Consider the following 20,470-nt stretch of genomic DNA (forward strand, 5'->3'; position numbering starts at 1 on the left):
ACATGCAACATTTCATAGTTTCCTACAATTTTGGAGCCTGAGATGGAGGCAATGATTGATGCATTGATGCCCATGGATGCTGAGACATCTAATTCGCTTAGAGAGGAAGCATCCATACCGTTATATGATGGGTGTCGAGTATCTCACTTGAAGACGCTACTTGCACTCCTAAGTGTGCAAGCAAAATACGAGTGGAGCAATGAGAGTGTGACCATGCTGTTTAGGTACCTTTTACGTACACTTGGTTGACTTCTTTTCGACACCATTATAAAAAACAATTGTGCTTTTTCAAGGTGTTTTATGATTTGTTTTCAGATTGCTAAAGTATCATATATTACCACTTGAAAATACCATGCTTGAGTCTCATGATGATGTGCGACATGTTTTATGAAAGCTTGACATGGACTACAACAACATCCATGCATGTGTCAACAATTGCATACTGTTTTGAGGAGAGTACGAGACTATGGAGACATGTCTAAAGTGTGGTGCTCATAGGTATCAATAGGACTTGCAAGGACAAACCATCCCTCAGAAAGTTCTTAGACACTTTTCACTTATTCCCCGTACACATCACATGTTTCATACATCAGACTTGACAACTTGACAATGTGGCATGCGCAGAATAGATCCACAAATGGAGTCCAATGAATATCAGTGATTCACGCACATGGAGCCACATTGACTCTACCTTTCCAAGATTTACATGAGAGCCAAGGAATCTTTGGCTCAGTCTTGCTATGGATGGTGTGAATCCATTCAGTCTCCGCTCAACTTCTTACCATGTGTGGCATGTAGTCCTTATTAACTACAACATCCCAGCATGGCTTTCTACAAACAAAGGACACTTGATCCTTAGCTTGTTCGTTTCTAGTTGCTACAAAGTCAAGAATATGGACGTCTATCTCTGTCCATTAGTCGATGAGCTTAAGATCTTGTGGGAGGAGAGAGTCACCGTGAAAGATATGAGCAAGTGCAATGGTCGATGGTCTGCCAATATACGAGCCATTCTCATGTGGACCATGCATGACTTTCCGAGATTCGAAGAGTGCTCATGTAAGTAGGCTTCCGTTCTCGTTGGTCATATCTATCATAGCTCATTCAAGTTTGTATTCATAGGATAGAGGTGTCGAGACAAGTCTAGTTATCTCAAGTTATCATGCATGTCCCATGTGTGGGCCATAGTTAAACTCCCAAAGGTCACAAACCATAAAGAAGATGGTATATCAAGGACACACCACTTTCTTGCCAGAGGGTCATGAACTAAGGGAAGGTTTTCTTGGACGACCTCCAACATGAATGAATGCCCAAAGCTAATATGAGTTAAAAATGGTCCACACGGAGTTGCATCCAAACAAAATGTGACAGTTCTCAGTTTTCTATGAGTTGTTGTATTGAACCCACTTACAGATCAACCACTTGTTGGATACCATGCATATTTTCAAGAATGAGGATAGCTTACTATGGGACCACATCACATGAAAGAGAGACTCTGCAGGGGCACGAATGGATTTAAAGGAGACAGGCAAGATGGAGGCGCTTTGGCCACAGTCGTGTGCTGATGGTCGCTTGCAACTACCTTACGCTCCTTGGGTTTTGTCCACTAAAGAAGAGCGCATTGTGAAGCAAATTATTAGGTCTATCTGTACTCCGATGGGTATGATGCGTTCTCTTAGATCCGCTTTGCTGTCGAGTCCAATCAGTGTTCATAATACTTCTTCATTTGTGGTAGTTTATACTATTGATCGCGATCACAAGATGCCTCACTCCAGAAATACGCGGGGTGATTTACAGGTTGTCGAATTTAGTACAATGGATCTCACAAAAGGAGATCAAGACATCCTCTATTGAATCCACAAGGCAAGGAGTAGTAGAGATGGTTTGTCTCTTTGAGAAGTACCTGCCCACCAGCATACCCATGATACAAACCCACCTCCTAGTGTATCTTGTAGATAAAGTGGAGATTGCAGGACTTGTCCATAAGCGATGGATGTTCTTCTTGAAGCGCTTCATGAAAACCCTGGAAGGCTTTGTGTAACAACGAGCTTGCTTAGAAGGTAGCATGGCTAAAGGTTGGTTGGTATCTGAGGTATTAGTGTATATTTCATAGTGGCTACCAATAGTGGATTCAGACAACAGTATGCTATGGTCGTTGAAAGACGATGATAGAGTAACTGGAGATGTGGTGGTTGGAAATGGGGTAGAAAAAATGACGGATATTGCAATGGAGGAGAAAGTGAATCGTTTTTTTATGTTGTACCATGTCTCCATGGAGATGTGGCTCACTAGGTAACGAGTAAGCCAGGAAAGATTGAGAAGAAGCGCGATCCGAATTTCCACCTAGTATGCGCCATCAACCAATTCGATATCTTGAGGACATGGAAGAGATGCTATGGTTTATGTCTATGAGATGGTTACATGGAGCTTTGATCGTAGCCTCTCGCTAAGGGATGGAGGTCTCTACTGAGGAGTGGGAATTCTCGAGGGGATATAGTCCAAAGGTGACCACATGTTTTATAAGCTATTGTATCTAGATTTTATATGTGACAGCTAATTAATCATTTCAATGTACAGCACAAAATATGCAGTGCGGCGTGGTCGCATGGATGACATTTTTGTGTGGAGCGTATCGACAAAATGTGCTCCACAACGGATTGTGGTGTCATGGCAAAGTTTGAGCAAGAGAGCCAATGGCGAGCCACGGATCCAAACACTGTTATAGAAGAGATGGAGTATTTTGGGAACTTGCAAAGTATTATCATGGTGGATTATCGTAGCTTCTCCATGATCCTATTCAATATGCAGTGGTTCAAAGTGGTACTGGAAGGAGCCGGGGCAATTGTTCGACGAGGTCCATCTGGGTTTCTCGAAATAGATTCCAAAAAAAGATGGACGGATTTGCGCGACACATTTGTCGTGCCGGCCTATTGTGAACAGGTGCATGAACTCATGTTTTTTTAGATTTTATTATGACATGGTATATGTCACAAATGTCAAATCTCTCTTGTATCTGATTTTGAACATGTAATTTTATATCCAAACCCCCAACAACCTCGATGGTGGTATGTTGTACCTTTAGCTCCCCGAAGTGCAAGAGTATATGATAAAAGTAATGTTCCTAACATAGATGAGGACAGTATGCAGATAGAGGGGTTGATATTGCAAGGGGTGGAGGTCGCCCAAAGCTTGGAGCATGTAGAGGAGGCAGAATCGGGTAATGATGATGGAAAGATAGGAGGCCAAGAATTCTTTGAGAACAAGGTGGACTCATCCAAAAAGAAGTCAGGCATACCCAATACAATGTCCAAATACAAATATCTAAATCGTACGCCCATGCGCAAACAAAAATAATAAATAAATATCCAACGCCTTAATAAATAGGCGCGACAAAATATAGGCGCCATGCCTAAGATATGCGCCCATCAAAATATAGATGATAACTCGAATACACGCTATCCTCCAATGCTTTCCACCGCCACTGCTGCTATCTCTACACATCAACTGAAGCATTCACAATCGTTAGTAAAATAATACAATTAAACCGACAAAAGTGAATACCTAGCAGTCTTCAGCTACATAAATAAATCAATTGGTTAAAAATCAATCCTAACCTTAATTTATCACGAGTGCGCACTCTAAACTCATAAACGTTTATTAATTTAATATGTATTTTGCGGAATCACCCGCTATGGAATCACCCATGTACACACTAAATTAACGAAACGCTCGAAAAGGATAAGCGTCCCCATCGACTTCTCGCACAAAGAATCCACTTTGTGTATGAGCCCCGATAATAAAATCTTACGGAATCCACCGTAAAACCTCACGGAATCCACCATGGCACGAAATCCTCCGTGAAATATGCCTCCTGGCATCACGGTCTCACTGCATTGATTGATAGATTGTATGCACGCGGCGGCCCAATAAGTCAGTCATCTTCTTGTCCATAGTTACTATTTTTAATTAAAATGCATTATTGTATGGTGGACTAATGTGTAGTTGTTTCTTTTTTTGCAGAGTCCGTTCAATGCTCCTTTGTGTTGGGACGAGCTTTCGGATGGCGAGGATCTATAGCTCACGCTTAGATTCGTGGAGTGCCCATCCTCTTCTTTTTTGGTCATGTGATTTAGGTAGGCATTTTCTATGCACTATGTTATTATCGTCCTTTGTATCTTGCCATGATTCCATAACTCTTTCACTAAGTGATCTTATATTTATTTTATGTATCAATCTAGTGGATTCAAGTACACTTTGCCTTCATTTTGATGACCATTGTACACTTTATACGTAACCCATTTGTAGAATATAATTATAGCACATAGTGCTACATGTGGCAAGGCAACAAGCACAATTTTTTTTCTCTGTAACCATCACTATTAGCGTCGAAAATTTACTGCACATGTCGCAATTTGGATCACAAAGCATCACTATTTGCATCATTATTGGTGTAAATGTGATGCCAATAACGATGCAAATAGCAATGCAAATAGCGACGCCAATACCGATGGTTCTATGGAGACGCTAATATTGATGTGTTTAGCGACGATGATGATAAATTTTTTGGTGAATATTTTCGTCGCTTTAAACGTCAATATGAGGCATGTATCTTAGAGTGTATAAACAAATCGAAGCTAATCATTGTATAAAAATTTGACATCTCGAATTTACATCGAAAAGGAAGCATGGTGGGAAGGGGAAACCTATTTAGATACTTAGGCTTGCCTCTAGGGGTGGACACTCATGAGTCTAGCAGATCATCCTGAGTCCAAGTAAAAGTAAATGGTTGGACATCTATCAATTGGCCGTTTCACATTCGATTCAAGATTCTTAACTACTTTATTTACCCATGATCTCCTTTTATCTACCATGGGACATGAGCAAGGTTGGGGGTAAAGGCGCCTCCGCCTAGCCACCTGTATATTACTACACTGACAGTACCCGCCATTGCACACTGCAAGTGGTGGGCGCCTGTCACAGTCACTTATTCTTTATTCTTTTAGTGACAGTTTGAATAAAGGAAGACCCGGCCACACATTGTGGTTATTGGAGTTTCCACTTTTGAGTCTCTCTCTCTCTCTTGGCTCTTGTTCTCCATCTGCTATAGCTCTCACCGCCAAGCTTCTTCCTCTTGGGTTCCACTTCCCTTTCAACTGTATTGGAGCAAAGGCATTGGAGCTTGCCCGACATTCTCTTCAGCCCAAATTTAAAGAGCTTCAACATGAGCTTCAATGGCAACCATGACACCTTCATTTGTAGGTATGTTTTGATCTCTCGCCTCCTTCTCGAGCTACCGGACCTTCATTGACTTCTTCCCGGGCTGCATTGGAGCCCCCTTGACATTGCCAAGTGCCTCCGAGGGTTGTTCAAGACCCCCCATCCCCCAGGAACAACCAATGCAATTTTCGGTGCATTTTTAGGGGGGCTGGGCTGATCTGCTCCTCTTCGGCATTTCCCTGCTCCTCCTCGGCTTCTTGGCACTCTTGGCAACCTTTCCGACTCCCCGGCATTAGTGCTTGACTCCCGATGATAGATTCGAGTACTTCTCCCTTTAGCCCTTTGCTGTATACACAGCCCTAAGATTGTCAAAATAGGCCAGCACTTGACATTTACTGTTTGATTCTTGGCATTGCCCGTTTGATGCCTATTAATGCCTGGTGATGCCCGAATGTTATGGGATGCTATGTCTATGCTTTGAGATTGATTTGGAGAAGATTTGAACACCATTTGAGCTTCATTTAACAGTAAATTACTTGCTATAATACAGTGGGATGAAGCTCATTTACTTGGTGTATGCATTGGTTCATGGATATGGGGTGCTCACTAGAGGTTTGAATGATCATACTAATGTATTTGGATGTTGTCAAATGCTTTTTCTTGGTTCCAGAATGCTTTTGAGCTTGGATTAGGCTTTGACTTGGTCATCCTTCACTAGCATTTGGCTTTAGTTGGCATGCTTTGGATAGGCCTAAATGTCACTGCTTGATATTTAGGGTTCTTACATTTACGCTTTGGTAAGATATGGATGCCACTTGGTTTGCCCATGCTTGACAGTTACTTGGAGCTTTATCTTCAGATATATTTGAGCATTTTGGAACTACTGGGCATTACATTTGGTTGCCAGTTACATGCTCTTCGAATGCTTTCAAGCTTGTGCTTTAAGGATTTGAGATAGCTTGGGATTTATGCTTCGAATGTACCCTACTAGGATTTGGCATGTCTGATGCTATGTATTTGATGTATTAGAGCATTGCTTGCTCTCTTTGCATCTGGCTTCACTTTCAGTGGGAAGCCTCTTGGTATATTCGGATGTACACAGAGTCTTATTTATAGATGAGCTTGAGCTTGTGGGACAGTTAGATGCATTTGCTCTCTTGAGAGCTTTATGTCTACAGTTTGTCTGCAGTGGGCTGATTTGATATGCCTATTGGGGTAGGCACCTATCTTTGTTATAAGTTTGTCAATTTTGTATGCATCTTGGATGGTTATGTATTGAGCTTCTTGCTCTATTAGTTGTGCTTGTCCTTGGTTTCTTCTCTTACCCGAGACCCATTACATGCATGACTTCTAGACCTATGAGATGTCTCTTGCCTAACAGTTGATTGGTTTGATAGTTCTTGGTACCTTCTTCCCCCTGGAAACTCACTGTTGGATGCATCTTGCTACATGGTAGTTGCAGTGACATATGTATCAATGATTGCTTCATTTTGGGTGAGTTTTACATACTGTTGTCATTTATGACAGCAAGCTAGAATCTGCAGATTTTGAGCACTTCTATGAGGGTAATGCTTACTGTTTGATGTTATCTTGGTCATATTTGGTGGATAGGTGCTTCTCTTAGTAAAATCCACCCTTTCAGCCAGTTTTAGCAGTGGTTTTAGTACATTTTCTGCTAATTACAACAACCTACAATTTTGCTTTTTTACTTTGATTTCGGACATTATGGCTGGTCATCAAAAAGATATAGCTCTCTTTAACATTGCCAAGTTGGATGGTACCAACTATGGGTATTGGAAGTCCCAAATATGGCAAGTTTTGGTGCAGAAGTTGTAGATTAAACCCTTGCGTTTCAAGGGTATTAAACCTGAAGATATGGATGATGATGTTTGGATTGAAGTTGATGAGCTATGCAAGTCTACCATTATTTTGTCACTCTCAGAAGAGGTCCATCATAATGTTGTTGAAGATGAGAATCAAAGTGCATGGGATCTATGGGAGAAGATTCAAGAGCTTTATGCGTAGCAGAGTCATGCGTCACAGATGTATTGACTGAAGCAATTAATGGACCTTCGCATGAAGAAGGGGACCTCCCTTTCATCTCATTTCAATCAATTTCATGCTATCATGAAGAGTGTGTTGTCACAGGGTATTGGTTCAAAGATAACTTGCACTCGTTATTTCTACTCGGCACCTTGCCTGAATCATGGGATGTCTTTCGTACTGCCATATGCACGAACAAGCTTGATGGGCTGAAAATCAAAGATGTTGAGAGTGCTTTATTGACTAAGAAAATCAACAGGAGGAACAATGATGCTTCCCGCTCTTCACATGCATTGATCGTTAGAGGTGGTAGACATGGCAGGCATGATGATGATCATAAGGACAGGGACTCTCAGAAGTCCAGGTCCAAGTCACGTGGTCACAGTAAGTCGTGTGGACGGAAGTATGATCTTACCTATTATTATTGTGGGAAAGCAGGACAGCTAGAATACAGGAGTTGTGGGGTACACTGACTCTGATTATACATGACATGCAGATAGTAGCAAGTCCACTTCTGGCTATGTGTTCACTTATGCTGGAGGGGCTATCTCTTGGATGTCCAGGGCGTAGAAGTGTACGACCCTTTCTACTACAGAGGCCGAGTATATTGCAACCACAGAAGCTTGCAAGGAGGCTATCTGGTTAGGCCGTTTGATTGTAGACCTTGGTATGACAGATGCTATGCTTACACTGCATTCAGATTCTATGAGTGCCATTCAGTTGGCCAAGAATTCGGTCTTCCATGCGAAGACGAAGCATATTGAGGTGAGGTATTACTTCATTCGCGAGGTCATTGAGGACATGTCTGTTGACCTTGTCAAGATTCCAACTGAGCAGGATCCTTTAGACTTACTCACGAAGAGTCTCACTACAGAGCGCTTTGCCTTCTTCAGGAGATTGATGGGCATTGGATGAGATGACATCTTTTTCCTCATCCTGTTATATATGTGTACATGTTGTACTGTCTTTTCTTTTTTCTCTCTCTCATTGGGGCAGATTCGCCTTTAAGTGGGAGGTTGTTGGGGGTAAAGGCACCTCCACCTAGCCACCCGTGTATTACTACACTGACAGTACCCACCACTGCACACTAGTTTGAATAAAGGAAGGCACGACCACATTGTGGTTGTTGGAGTTCCCACTTTTGAGTCTCTCTCTCTCTCTCTCTCTCTCTCTCTCTCTTAGCTCTTGCTCTCCATCTGCCATAGCTCTCACCGCCAAGCTTCTTTCCTCTGGGTTCCACTTCCCTTTTAAGCAAAAGCAGTGGAACTCAATAGTCTGCAAATTTCTCTAGGGAAAGCAAGGCAAATTACCTTAGAAAATCTCAAAGCTTCCCTCTTAGAAAAGGGGGGGGGGGGGGGCAAGCCTACCAAGCCCATCTAGGGAGGTCCATGTTTTTAGAGCTAAGCTCCTAAGAAGTTGTTGGCTAGAAGATTCATTGTGGGCATGTATGTTGGTTGACATGCTAGTAGTAAATAATCACAATTTTTGCAACACTTGGGGTCTCTCTGCCTCAAACTTAGCTCGATGGAATGCCCTATCTAAGATCAAGGCTCACAGTTTCACATTGGATCTTATCAAGTCATGGGAGATCATTCTTAGCATGGTAGACATCAATAGCTCTTTGCTAGAGGTGGACAATGAAGACAACATCTATTGATCAAGGAGATTTAATCCTCCTTTGGTCTCCAAGCTAGGGTGCAAAGCCTTGAAATTAGTTAGGGAGGGTTTAGTCAAATTCAAGCACTTGATTCGGAAGGGGAACTAATTGTCTCCAAGCCATGGAGAAGTGAACCAAGGGGCTCTAGCTAATGGGCCACCCAGAAAAGTAGCAACCTAAAGATGGCTTTTGCAAAGAATGCTATTTTTACCTATTTAAGGGTTGAGGGCAAGGATCTCTCCAAATCACTCAACACAAAGAGTGTCAAGACAAAGATATTGAAGGATGATGGTAAGACTTGTAATGTGTTGTATGAAGCTTGGGGCATCAAGCTCCCAGTGTGGACAAGGTTAGAGAGTGCTTTGGCAACACGTGAGCCTTAAGATTTCCCCTCAAGGATTGGATTTTCCTTTGGAGAGTGATGTCAGGAGCCATGTTTTATGGCACTAAGTTGAAAAAGAGAGGAATCTTTGATGGCCTATGCATTTGTGGCATAGAGGACCTCCAACATGTTTTTTGGGATGATTGTTTGTTCGAGTGGATCTAGATGTTGGTTTTAAGTCATTCCCCCCAAAAACTTGCAGGCATGGGTGCTGGAAACCTTTGATCCGCTTAAGGAGCATAGGTATCTTGGTGTGCAGTTGGTTAGGTTGGTTGCCTTGGGCCTCATTTGGTTCGTTATAAATTAGGTGGTTTTTCATGGCATCTCTAATCTGCCTTCTTAAACAAAGAGTCTCTAAAGTTAGTGGTGTATGGGAGCTAATTGGTAAACTTAAGATACTAAGCATACATGATGTGGCCAATATCTCATCTTTAGTAAGGCCCTTGAGGTTTTGTAATTGAAGATATTTCTTTATTGATCAATACAAACTATTTATTATAAGAGACTAAAGAGGTTAAGGCTAGCAAAGCAAGACCGACCCTCGGTGGATTTTTGCATAATCATACGTCAAGTGGTAAATCACTTGTATCGAAGGTTTCACGAAGATCGGAAAGCCTTTTCATTAATAGACACTCAAAGTATTTTGATGCGAGTGTAGCAATGTGGCATTTCTGGGTGGGGGAGAGAGAGAGAGAAGGCCAAAAAAGGAATAAAAGTAACATATATGTCGAGATGGGAGACCTTAGTATCTGAAGAAATGGAGGAACGTTACAGCACGCAGATCGTGTACAATGTCAGGCCACAGGTTAGCTGTTCTTCTTCTCGTTCGTCGTCTTCTTCTGCTTCTTCTTCTTCTCGTTCTTCGTCTTCTTCTGCTTCTTCTTCTTCTTCTTCTGTGTATTGGATGAGTGTGTTTTAAAGAATTTCTTGCTTGCCAGACAGTTGCGTTTTTGTATCGTCTCTCTGTCCTTTTCTTTCAGTTACCCTGTTCGGTGGTTTGTCTGCAGGTCATGCCACTCTAGGGCTCTAGCAGATCACAGCAGGCTTCTTGATCTCGTTTAATGAGGGGCTCTGTGTCGGAGATCCGCCTCTGTGACAGCGCATTTTGCTCATTGTCTATGTCCAAGCTCAGCCTTTGTGATCGTGTGTGACCAATTGGAGGCGCTATTTGAGCTGTTATGAATGTGCCATTGAGCTCCTTGAGAAGGCGTATTCTCTGCAGATTGATCCGACAATCAGCAAGAGGAAACTATCTGTCTTTAGAGGTGGACTATTAAGGATTGCATGCCGTTTCACAGTAAGGCGAGGCAGTATTTGACTAGTAGCTCAAAACATCGTTTCTAACGAAGAAGTTTTAGACCATCTTTGAAGTGTATTCTTGTCTACTGGGGCCGTGAGCTGTTGCAAACACCATAGAAGTGCGTTGGATGTATGCAGAAATCTTTGCTTTGTCACTCACATCCTGTGGAGTTTAGGTCTTTAGCAGTATAACATCTTTAATGCCCCTTACAAACAGTCTGTTTGATCTGAAGAGTATGAAGGGCCGTAAGACTGCAAGAGGTTTTTCTTGTTGCACGGCTTCTTTTCAGCAAAGTGCAGTTGCTGATGCATCTGAAGACAACAGTCTTTCTGAATTGTCACAACAGAGCTGCTGGGCAAATTTACCCCCAGAGCTTCTCACAAATGTGTTGCAAAGAATTGAATCTGCAGAGGAGGTGTGGCCTGCACGAAAGGATGTCGTTGCATGCTCTGCAGTTTGTAGGTCATGGCGAGAGACAGTCAAAGAGCTTGTGAAAAACCCTGAGGAGTCTGGCAAGCTCACCTTTCCCATCTCTCTGAAGCAGGTGAAACTTTTGATCATCATATTGTTGAATGATATTCAGTTTGTAGTTGTTTTATGACCATTGTCTCATGACATCTCTTCTTGGCAGCCGGGCCCAAGGGATAAACCCATGCAATGCTTTATCAAGCGGGACAAGGTCAATTCTACTTATTACCTTTACCTTGGCTTGTCACCCAGCAGTAAGTCCTTTTGCAACCTCGAAAGGAAAGGCTGTTTGTTCAATAAAAATTTAACGCCTTAAAAGAATGCTAGATGTGGCTACCAAGTGGAAGGATAGTATCTTTCTTTCTTTTTATTCACCAGATGCGATGCAGTGAGTTGATTATGTGGTGCCTTTGAGTGCAATGGAAATGTTGATGTTCAATACCTATTTCAGTTTACACATTCAGTACTTGTTTGTGTTGTCGATTAGTTGCAAGAGGCACAAGCAAAAAACCATAAGTCTGGCCTAGCTGCATACAAATTGTAGTTGCTTGTTTCAATTGAAAGGCACAATTGTTCATTCTTGTCATTCAAAGCCCTAACTCTTTGGGTATATGCTAGAAGACCTCATATTACTTTTCCATATGAACAGCCATTGTATTTATGCTTGCATGTTGGTTTGGGTTGAGAAGATAGCTCCTGCTATAAATATTTGCATGTGAAAACTTGTGTGTTGTGGATATCACTTCTACTTACAAGCTCCCAACCTAGTTGTACTTTAGGTTTATACTGCATAGTTGATCAAGGAATTCCAATATATCTTCTCACACATATTTGTGCTAATTTGTTCAATAAATTTTTAACACCTTAAAAGAATGCTAGATGTGGCTACCAAGTGGGAGGATAGTATATTTCTTTCTTTTTATTGACTAGATGCGGTGCAGTGAGTTGATTCCATGGTGTCTATGAGTGCAATGGAAGCGTTGATGTTCGATACCTATTTCACTTTACACATTCAATACTTGTTTGTGTAGTCAATTAGTCGCAAGAGGCACAAGCACAAAACTATAAGTTTGGCCTAGCTGCATACAAATTGAAGTTGTTTGTTACCAAGTCGGGTCTAGCGAAACATAATGAGTTGTGTCCTCAAGCAGTGGAACTTCCTCCATTGAGACAATATGCTCACCTTGTCCCAATCATTCTTTCAAACAATACACATGAAACACAAGGTAAACTCAGATTTCTGATGTTAAGTCTAACTCATAGAATACAATACGTATCTTCTTGGTAATTTTAGCTTTTGAGTTTGATTTGATTTTGAGTGGAGGTTTGGTTTGGTTTGCCCTTCCCTTGGTGCCCTTTCTGAGAATGAGCAAGAAGAGCCCCCTCTGAAGAGGAATTCATATGAAACTAATTGAACAACCGTGCGTAATGCAATAACTGACACTCAAATTCATAGAATGTAGGCATGGTAGGCTTTGAAACTATTCCTTTCACAAAATTGAAGTATTTCTTGGGGAGTTTATTTAGGAACAATGTGACTTGATCGTTAGAGGACTTGGGAGTCCCCGTAGTGGAGAATTCAGCGAGGAGACGCCGATACTCAGGCAACTTGACTTTGTCAGTGACTTTGAAAAGCTGAAGCTCATGGTCAAGATTAATACGACGGGTCCTATCTCGAGCCACATAGCAGTCAGTCAAGTGTGCCCATCGCTCTGACACTAAGTCAAAATGTTGAAGCTGAGAATGAAACTCTGGCAATAAGCCCTGCACATTAGCTCGACAATAGCAGAGGCATTCCTAGCCTTCCATGAGTGGACGACCTCGTATGAAACAAATGCGGAATCGGGTTGGGGTTCCAACCCTTGCACTAGAACCCATAGGTTTTGTGAATCAAGGACATGTCTCATCAAATTCGACCAAGTAGTAAAGTTTGACCCGTTAAAACGAGTCTTGTCATTGAATGCATTCTTGGCAGAAGATGAGCTAGAACCATGAGGTGTCGAGTGGGTGGAGTAAGATAATGGTGGGAAAGATGGAGGTGAGAGTGTCTGATAAGAGTAAGAAGAAGGGGGAAGAGTTGGGTAGGCAGAAGTAGGCTGTGAGTGTTCTATGAGTGCCGATTGATGCGGAGGCACTGGAACATGAATGTTTCCATAAGGTGCCGGTGTAGGTGGGGCACTGGGACACAGTATCCTTGTCCAAAGTAAGGCTGGGATACAACATTATGACCAGAAGGTCCACTAGGCAATGCCATGGAGGCAAGCTGTGGAGGCAACTGATCCATACTCGGGAGAGATTGAGTGGGATACCCAGGTTGCAATGATCCTGAAAGTGTGTATGAGGTAGGTGGAATACCACCTGGCTGAGGGAAAGATGAGGTCCTAAAGGATGTGCCTATGTTTCCATAATCCCCTGGAGTGATGTGCAGTGCAACATGAGGTGTTTGAAATGGAAATGTAAATGGTGTAAATGGAAGAGGTGAAGCAGCGGATGGGTGGGTTTTGAAAGTGAGGTGTATGAGATGCAGATTCTTTTTGTTCATTTTTATCATTTAAAGACAAAATAAAATTGTGAAGATGATGATTCACCATATAATGAAGTGAAAGGAACAACAAATTCATTTTGATTATGTGAAGTAGACGGAAAAGAAGAAAGGACAGAAGAAGAGTTACTTGGCTTTTTCTTATAATCCCCGCGACGTGTGTTAACATACAAGCATTGGTCCTCTAAAGGACCTTTTCCGTAGTCAATAGATTGGACTTTTTCTTCCACATGATCTCTACCAGTATATTGCAAAACAGAAGAGGTAAAAAAAGAAGGCACAAAAGACGAATCAAAAGTACCTTGGACCGGAGAGGACGCAAGAGTTTGAAAAAAGGGAACATACTCTGGATCTTGCTCTCCAAGAGGGAGGCCCATCCCTGATGGAGGTCTCGACAGCCCTGCAATACTATCAGACTTACGTGCAACATCTAAAGAGTGAAATCCATGCATACCTTCATTTAGAAGCTTTTCTTGAAGGGCAATCCTTCGGTCGAGCTCCTTAATCTTCTTTTGTCGATAGGCTATGATCAGTTTATATTCCTCAGAGGTCAGCTTGCTTATCTTTTCTTCCATGTACTCAGATGTTTCTCCCACCATGTCGGAACTTTGTGGAGCAAGCTGATCGGCCCATTGTCACTTTGTTCTCGGCATAGGCTGATCTGGAGACTAAATCGGTGTTGATGTGTTCGAAGTCATTTGAACCTACTGTTGTTCTTGCTTCTTGCGAATAGCTTTCAGATCAAAGGCCTAGGTTTCTCAGAGAGTACTAGGCTTTGATACCATGTAAATAAAAATATCCTCACACAGAAACATAAACAGAAACCGTACGACAAAGCACAGATTGATAAAAAGAACACATTTAGGGTTAGGGTTTCAGTAACTCAGAGACAATGAACACAGTGAATAAATGAAATGATATGACTACTAATAATACGATGCTCATGCAGCAAACACACTATGTAGTGAATGAATATTGAACCTTGAACTCCTGTATCTCTAGGATTAGGGTAGGGGTAATGAGTTGGAGAGTGTGTCGTACTCTGAACGGATTCCAAATCGCAGTAAGGCAGTCTTCGAATGTCGAACACCAGCAAACACAGCAGTGAGAAGCTGGATCTGATGCAGACAGCAATGAGGAGAGAGAAATACTAAAAACGAAGCCTGCAGGAGAGAGAAAGACTAAAAACGCAGGTAGGACAGCTTGCAGGAGAGAGAAAGACTAAAAACGGAGCCTGCACAAGAGAAAGACAAAACGCAGGTAGGACAGCCTGCAGGAGAGAGAAAGACTGAAAATGCAGGCAGGACAGCCTGCAGGAGAGAAAGATTGCAGCGACTGCAGATAGGAGAGAGAAAACTGTCAGGGCGGCAACTAGAGCCTGCAAACGCAGCAGTTTGCTGGTGTGGCAGGCTGTACGACAGTAGTGCAGATGAACAGCAGTCAGTCACTAGGCAGAAACAGCAGCAATCAGCGTGTGGAGGGCTGGAAACAGGCGCCAGACTGAGGGAATAGTGATGGACAGCAAGGGCTGAGATGTCCTCCGTGATTGGGGTGTGGGCAGCAAGCTGGTAACACCTGAAACCTGCAAAAACGAGATTGTAAAAGAGTGGAGGGCTGGCTGCCAATTTATAGAAAATTAGGGTTCTAGATTCTCTCCCACTTAACTTTCTCGATCCGCTCCTTGTTTTAGGGTTTTGGCTAAAGTAAGCCTAAAATAAGCATGTTTTGGGGCTGTTTAAGTGGCTAAGTGCATTTCTTAGCACAACAGCTTCTGCAGCTCAGACTCACACGAGCTGACATACCTGCTAACACATGTTGGGGGGAACCGCCTCCTCTTGAGCTTTTGTCATGCTCCATGACACATGGCCACTTGGGGGGAGAGTACTTCATGATCTCATCCACTATAGATTGAGGGATGGAAGGACATGGGCCGCATTGACCACCTATCTTGGTTAAGCGGATGATGAGCCTCATCATGCTACTAGTCATCGTCTTTCCTCAAAACTTGCAAGTTTAACAATAGCAATTTGTATTGCCCAAGGCCTTCACAAGATTTGTGGTGTAGAGACCAAAAGCTTCATGAAGAGGCTTTGGCATTGTGGATAGGGATATGGAGAGGAAGAGGGAGGTGCATGAAATGAAGAGAGGGAGAGAGAGTGCAAGAGATAGGGAGAGGAGAGGAAGAGGAGGTGAGGGAAAGGGAGAGCAAGAGGAAGAGAAGGTATTGAAGGTGCTTCAAGCTTGAGCCCAAGAGGGAGAGAGAGTGCAAGAGATAGGGAGAGGAGAGGAAGAGGAGGTGAGGGAAAGGGAGAGCAAGAGGAAGAGAAGGTATTGAAGGTGCTTCAAGCTTGAGCCCAAGAGGGGAAGATTGGAGGAGGCTAATTTTTGGATGAAGAGGTGAGAAGGGGGGCTGCCCTTTATAGTGGGCTGAGGTGAGGGATAGGAGAGGAGAGGAGTAGTAGTTAGAAAGAGCCTAGAGGAGAACAACTTTCAAAAGGTATATAATGCCTATCAGCCAAGGCCCAATGTTCATGTGTTCAACAGGCAGAAATTTCAAAATCGCGTGCAGTCTGCAATAGTCGAATCTGGTGGGCGCCTACTGGAACACATGGAACACTGCACGGTACCATACGGAACGCTCGTACAGTATGGTACCACACGGAATGTACCATGTATGGTATGCACGAATGCGACCCTAAGACCGCCACATCGTACCGAATCTGCTGTCTGAATTTACATAAACAACCTTAACTGAGCCATGCATGCACACATCCCAATGTGGCCGTGCAACATTAATCCTTGCTGGTTACAAAGTTGGGATCAGCAAATTCCCAACAGCTATACATCAGGTTCAAGATTGAGGCTTGAAGCTACACATTTTTCTTTACTAGATTGCACATGCATCAGGTATGGAGGAGAGAGAAACAGCACAAGAGAAGAATATGATTTTCAGTCCTATAACAATGACCAGCATCAATTTCCAGTCTAGAATGCTGCCTAAAACAGGTTGCCTGCATTGAGGCCCTAGCTGCTGTTGCCCAGCTCAAATTCTGTTGACAGCCCTGAAAGGGCTGCAGATGGTGTTGCTTACTACTGAGGATGCTTCCAATGAGGCTGTCTGCTGCTGGTTAGGGTTTCCCTGTTTTTTGTTGCGCCAATTTGACCTCCAGAACAGGTGACCCTACTGTGTAGGTAGTCCAGCTGCTGTGGGTTGTCCTAAAACTGATCTCTCCACCCTCAGAACCCAAAATAGATCTCTCGAAGCAACTGTCTCTAACTAGAGTGATAGGCATGGCAGTCGGATGGAGCTGTGTTTTTGAGCAGCTGCAACAGCATGGCTGTCTGGGACAGCAGTTAATGCAGATATGGCAACAATGTGGCAGGCTAAAGGAGCTATGTTTGATGCAAGAACAGCAATGTAGTCGACATGGGCAGCATTTTTAGCAGTTGGACAGCAGCATACTCCAATGTTTTGAGGCAGGGCAGCAGTGTACAGCAGTGAGATGTTCACTGGGACAGTAGGGTTGATCGCTAGGTCAGCAACAGCAGCATTCTACCTTTGGTGAGGTTATGAATGGAGAAGACAAGGTGTGGTAGCAGGATGGGGCTGAATGTTTGGTAAAAGTGAGATGATAGAATTGGGGATAAAAGATGGCCCTCCTTGGCTTCCCTTAAATAGAGTTGGGTAGTACCAATTCCCAATGAGCACCTTTTGAGTTTTGACTCTTTGGGCCTGTCCAATAGCTGAAATTAATTTGCTAATAATTGAGGACCAATTTTGAATTAATACTTATCAATAACTTAATGGATGGTATTGCACTGTATGGTGGCTTATATTTAGTTTTCAGGCTAACTGTTGTTATTGTTCTATGTATTCTCCTTATGTGGGTATGCACAAGTTAATCTAGGCAGAGGATGGTTCCGCTCTTTTCTTTTTCGTTAGTGCAAAGTATTTGTACTGTCCTGCTCTGTTATGGTTCATGGTCTGGTGCTGTTGGCACATTATATAAATCTTTGGTTGTTATGCAGACCTATCGGCTGGAAATAGCAAGTTTCTTCTCGCAGCTCGTAAGTCTAGGCGACTTACAAGTACAGAGTACATAATATCTCTGAATGCAGATAACATGTCCAGAAGAAGCAATACTTCTGTGGGCATATTAAGGTCAATAGTCTTGTCCTAGTTGGACCATTAATTTTCATATTTTTTGGAACTAGTCTTATAATCATTGTGCTTCCTTTTGCAGGTCTAACTTTTTGGCAACTAAATTCAAGGTTTATGAAACCCAACTTCCCCAAAATTACTCGCTGGTACCAATTACCCGAGCTTGCAGGTGCATAGGTTCACAGCAAGTATCCCCGAAAGTTCCGTCAGGGAGCTGCAATGTTGCAGACATTGCTTATGAACTGAATGTTTTGGGCACAAGAGGCCCACGTCGCATGAATTGCACACTACATTCTGTCCCAGCATCGGTCATGGAGGTAGGAGGGAACATCTCGACTGCTAATGAGTCCTCTAGATGTTTGGATGAATCTTTTTCTTCCATATCTTCTGGCAGGACTGTGAGCTTTGATTATGATGAAAAAATCAAGGTTCCATTGGTCTTGAAGAACAAGTCTCCTAGATGGCATGAACAGTTACAGTGCTGGTGCTTAAATTTTAGAGGGCGTGTAACAGTTGCCTCAGTTAAAAATTTTCAGCTCGTAGCTGCGATTGAACCAAACAATCCTTCTATACCTCAAAGTGAACAAGAAAAGGTGTTACTACAGTTTGGGAAGATTGGCAAGGATATATTCACCATGGATTACCGTTATCCTCTGTCAGCCTTCCAAGCTTTCTCGATATGTTTGACCAGTTTTGGCACAAAGCTGGCATGTGAATAATTCTGACAACTCGAGATAATCAAGTAGCAAGATCTGATTCTATGTTTTAGCAGTCAATGATGTTGTCCTGGAACAGGAAAAGCCAAATAGGTTCAGGCCTCTCTCTCTTAAAAACAATGGCAGTTCAAATAAGTTGCCTTGTACTAAACTCAATACTTTTACCTGCAGACCAAAGCACTCAGCCAATCAGACGACTACTCTCATCATAGCAACAGTTGTGAGTTGTGACGTTCTATCATAGCCAAATATGGAAGGGCTGTAAAAGCTGCAGTTGGAACAACACCGATAATTGTTCCTTAAGTTTTTATGGACTTGTCAGAACAATACTCTATCATGTGATTGTAAACTGGAACATCATCTGATTCTGATCACCAAACTTTGCCGAGTGTAAATTATTCAAAGTCCCAGAGAATTGCAGTCTGATCCATCAAGTAAATACAAGGTCCTAGCTTTGAACACATATGATTATCTACTGTATTGATCCTAGTGCGCATAAATTAATGGATGTTCATATCATCAATGTGAAATGGCGGTAAGCAGTATGTGTCAGGAGAAGCTTTTTTGTGGATGGGGTAATCAGAGTTCTTGCTCAAAGACCTGACAAGAGGTGGATAGAATGGTTCTTAATAACGAGCTTAATTCTCAGCTTCTGAATGATACAGTAATAGACAGGACTATGGCCATGTGCTTGTGAGATGAAGTCCATGTTTGTAGGCCTGCATGCTCGGGATGGGCGAAAAACTGAATCAGCAAGTGCCTAGCATCAACAGAAGAATTCTAGTTACTATACAGCAACATTCCACAATGGCCAGGAGAGCACTAGTGCTTGTTGTGTATGTGTGCAGCCAGCATTTAATGTTCAAAGTATTTCTGTGGCCACTTATTAATTTTGTTTCGTTTTCCTGGCATAGCAAGAATTGCTAAACTTGCTGAGCTCGTCTTCCTTTGCCATGATGTTATGCTTGCACCCTTGGAGCAATGAATATCTTCTTGCCAGCAAGTTCATCTAAAGTCCAATGGCTGGATAGTGCTAAGTTTGATGGAGCAATGCTTTAGTTGCTCATAGTCCACACAAGCTGATCTTGCTGGTCTCATGCTATCACTATGCTGTGAAGTTGCTTGTCCTGTAGTCTTCTAGCATAGAAAGGCTGGTTCAGTGGGGTAACGGGGTTTGTGTGTGCGAAGCATTGAGTTGAGTGTTGATGGTAGAGCTGCTGACTGTGTTAGCCAAAGAACATTAGAGGAATATCCGAGGGAGAAGACTAGATGTTGAAGCATGCATAGTTGGAACAGATATGTAATGGTTGGATGGAGCAAGAGGCCTAAAAGTAGTGATTTTGACCCTCTTGGAAAAAGGAAACATACTTGCCCTTTGGGGATGAGAAAACGGAGGTTCCAGACATGAAAATCACAATTTTGTAAAATGGAGTTTTTTTCCACCTTATTGTTACTGCGGTCTGCTGTTCTGAACAGCAGTAAACATCAAATGTTTAGATGTATTTTTGGGTTTTAAAAACACCATAAATTAGGGCCACTTATGATGGGATATACACAAATTATACTTTCAAACCCATCAATGTTTGTCATATGGAAGCACGTGTCATTTGTGTTTTTTGTCAACTATTCAGTTATATTTTTTGCGTCTCCCCAAAAAAATATCTTTAGTAAGCTCACACTAAGCAATTTGATTTCCGGTTACAACATTGTTGTGAAATTGCTTAGAGAGTGATAAAATGATTTTGGATTTGCATAGCTCATCCAGTTCATTCCAATCTTTGATTGTAACATTTTTAGGTTTGGCACCTCCATTTTTGAGTGGTTTAACTTGTAATTTTTGCACCAAAGTTTGTCATATTTGGGTCTTCTAGTAGTTGTAATTGGTCCCATCCAATTTCTCAATATCGAAGATAGCACTGTCGTGAGAACCACTATTCATAAGACTAAGCAAGTACACAAAAGGGCAAAACAAACTATTGTAATACC

General features: G+C 42.4%; 1 protein-coding gene across 2 annotated transcripts; it reads left to right on the forward strand.

Annotated features, from left to right (window-relative positions):
* Positions 1-9,923: 9,923 nt before the first annotated feature.
* LOC148035089 (tubby-like F-box protein 6) lies at positions 9,924-18,947 on the forward strand. Of its 2 annotated transcripts, none has more exons than XM_087680042.1 (5): positions 9,924-10,101; positions 10,304-11,140; positions 11,228-11,318; positions 17,636-17,674; positions 17,851-18,085. In XM_087680042.1, the coding sequence occupies exons 2-5, from the start codon at positions 10,796-10,798 to the stop codon at positions 17,943-17,945; spliced, it is 570 nt and encodes a 189-aa protein (XP_087536168.1). In that variant the 5' UTR covers positions 9,924-10,101; positions 10,304-10,795; the 3' UTR covers positions 17,946-18,085. The 2 variants fall into 2 exon arrangements, with proteins under 2 accessions (XP_087536168.1, XP_087536167.1); XM_087680041.1 differs by having other exon boundaries at positions 9,935-10,101; positions 17,636-17,768; positions 17,851-18,947.
* The last annotated feature ends 1,523 nt before the right edge of the window (positions 18,948-20,470 follow it).

This window comes from Lygodium microphyllum, chromosome 6 (assembly GCF_053477565.2).
Source record: "Lygodium microphyllum isolate KBCC chromosome 6, Lygodium_microphyllum_v1.1.10, whole genome shotgun sequence".
Taxonomy (NCBI): Eukaryota; Viridiplantae; Streptophyta; class Polypodiopsida; order Schizaeales; family Lygodiaceae; genus Lygodium; species Lygodium microphyllum.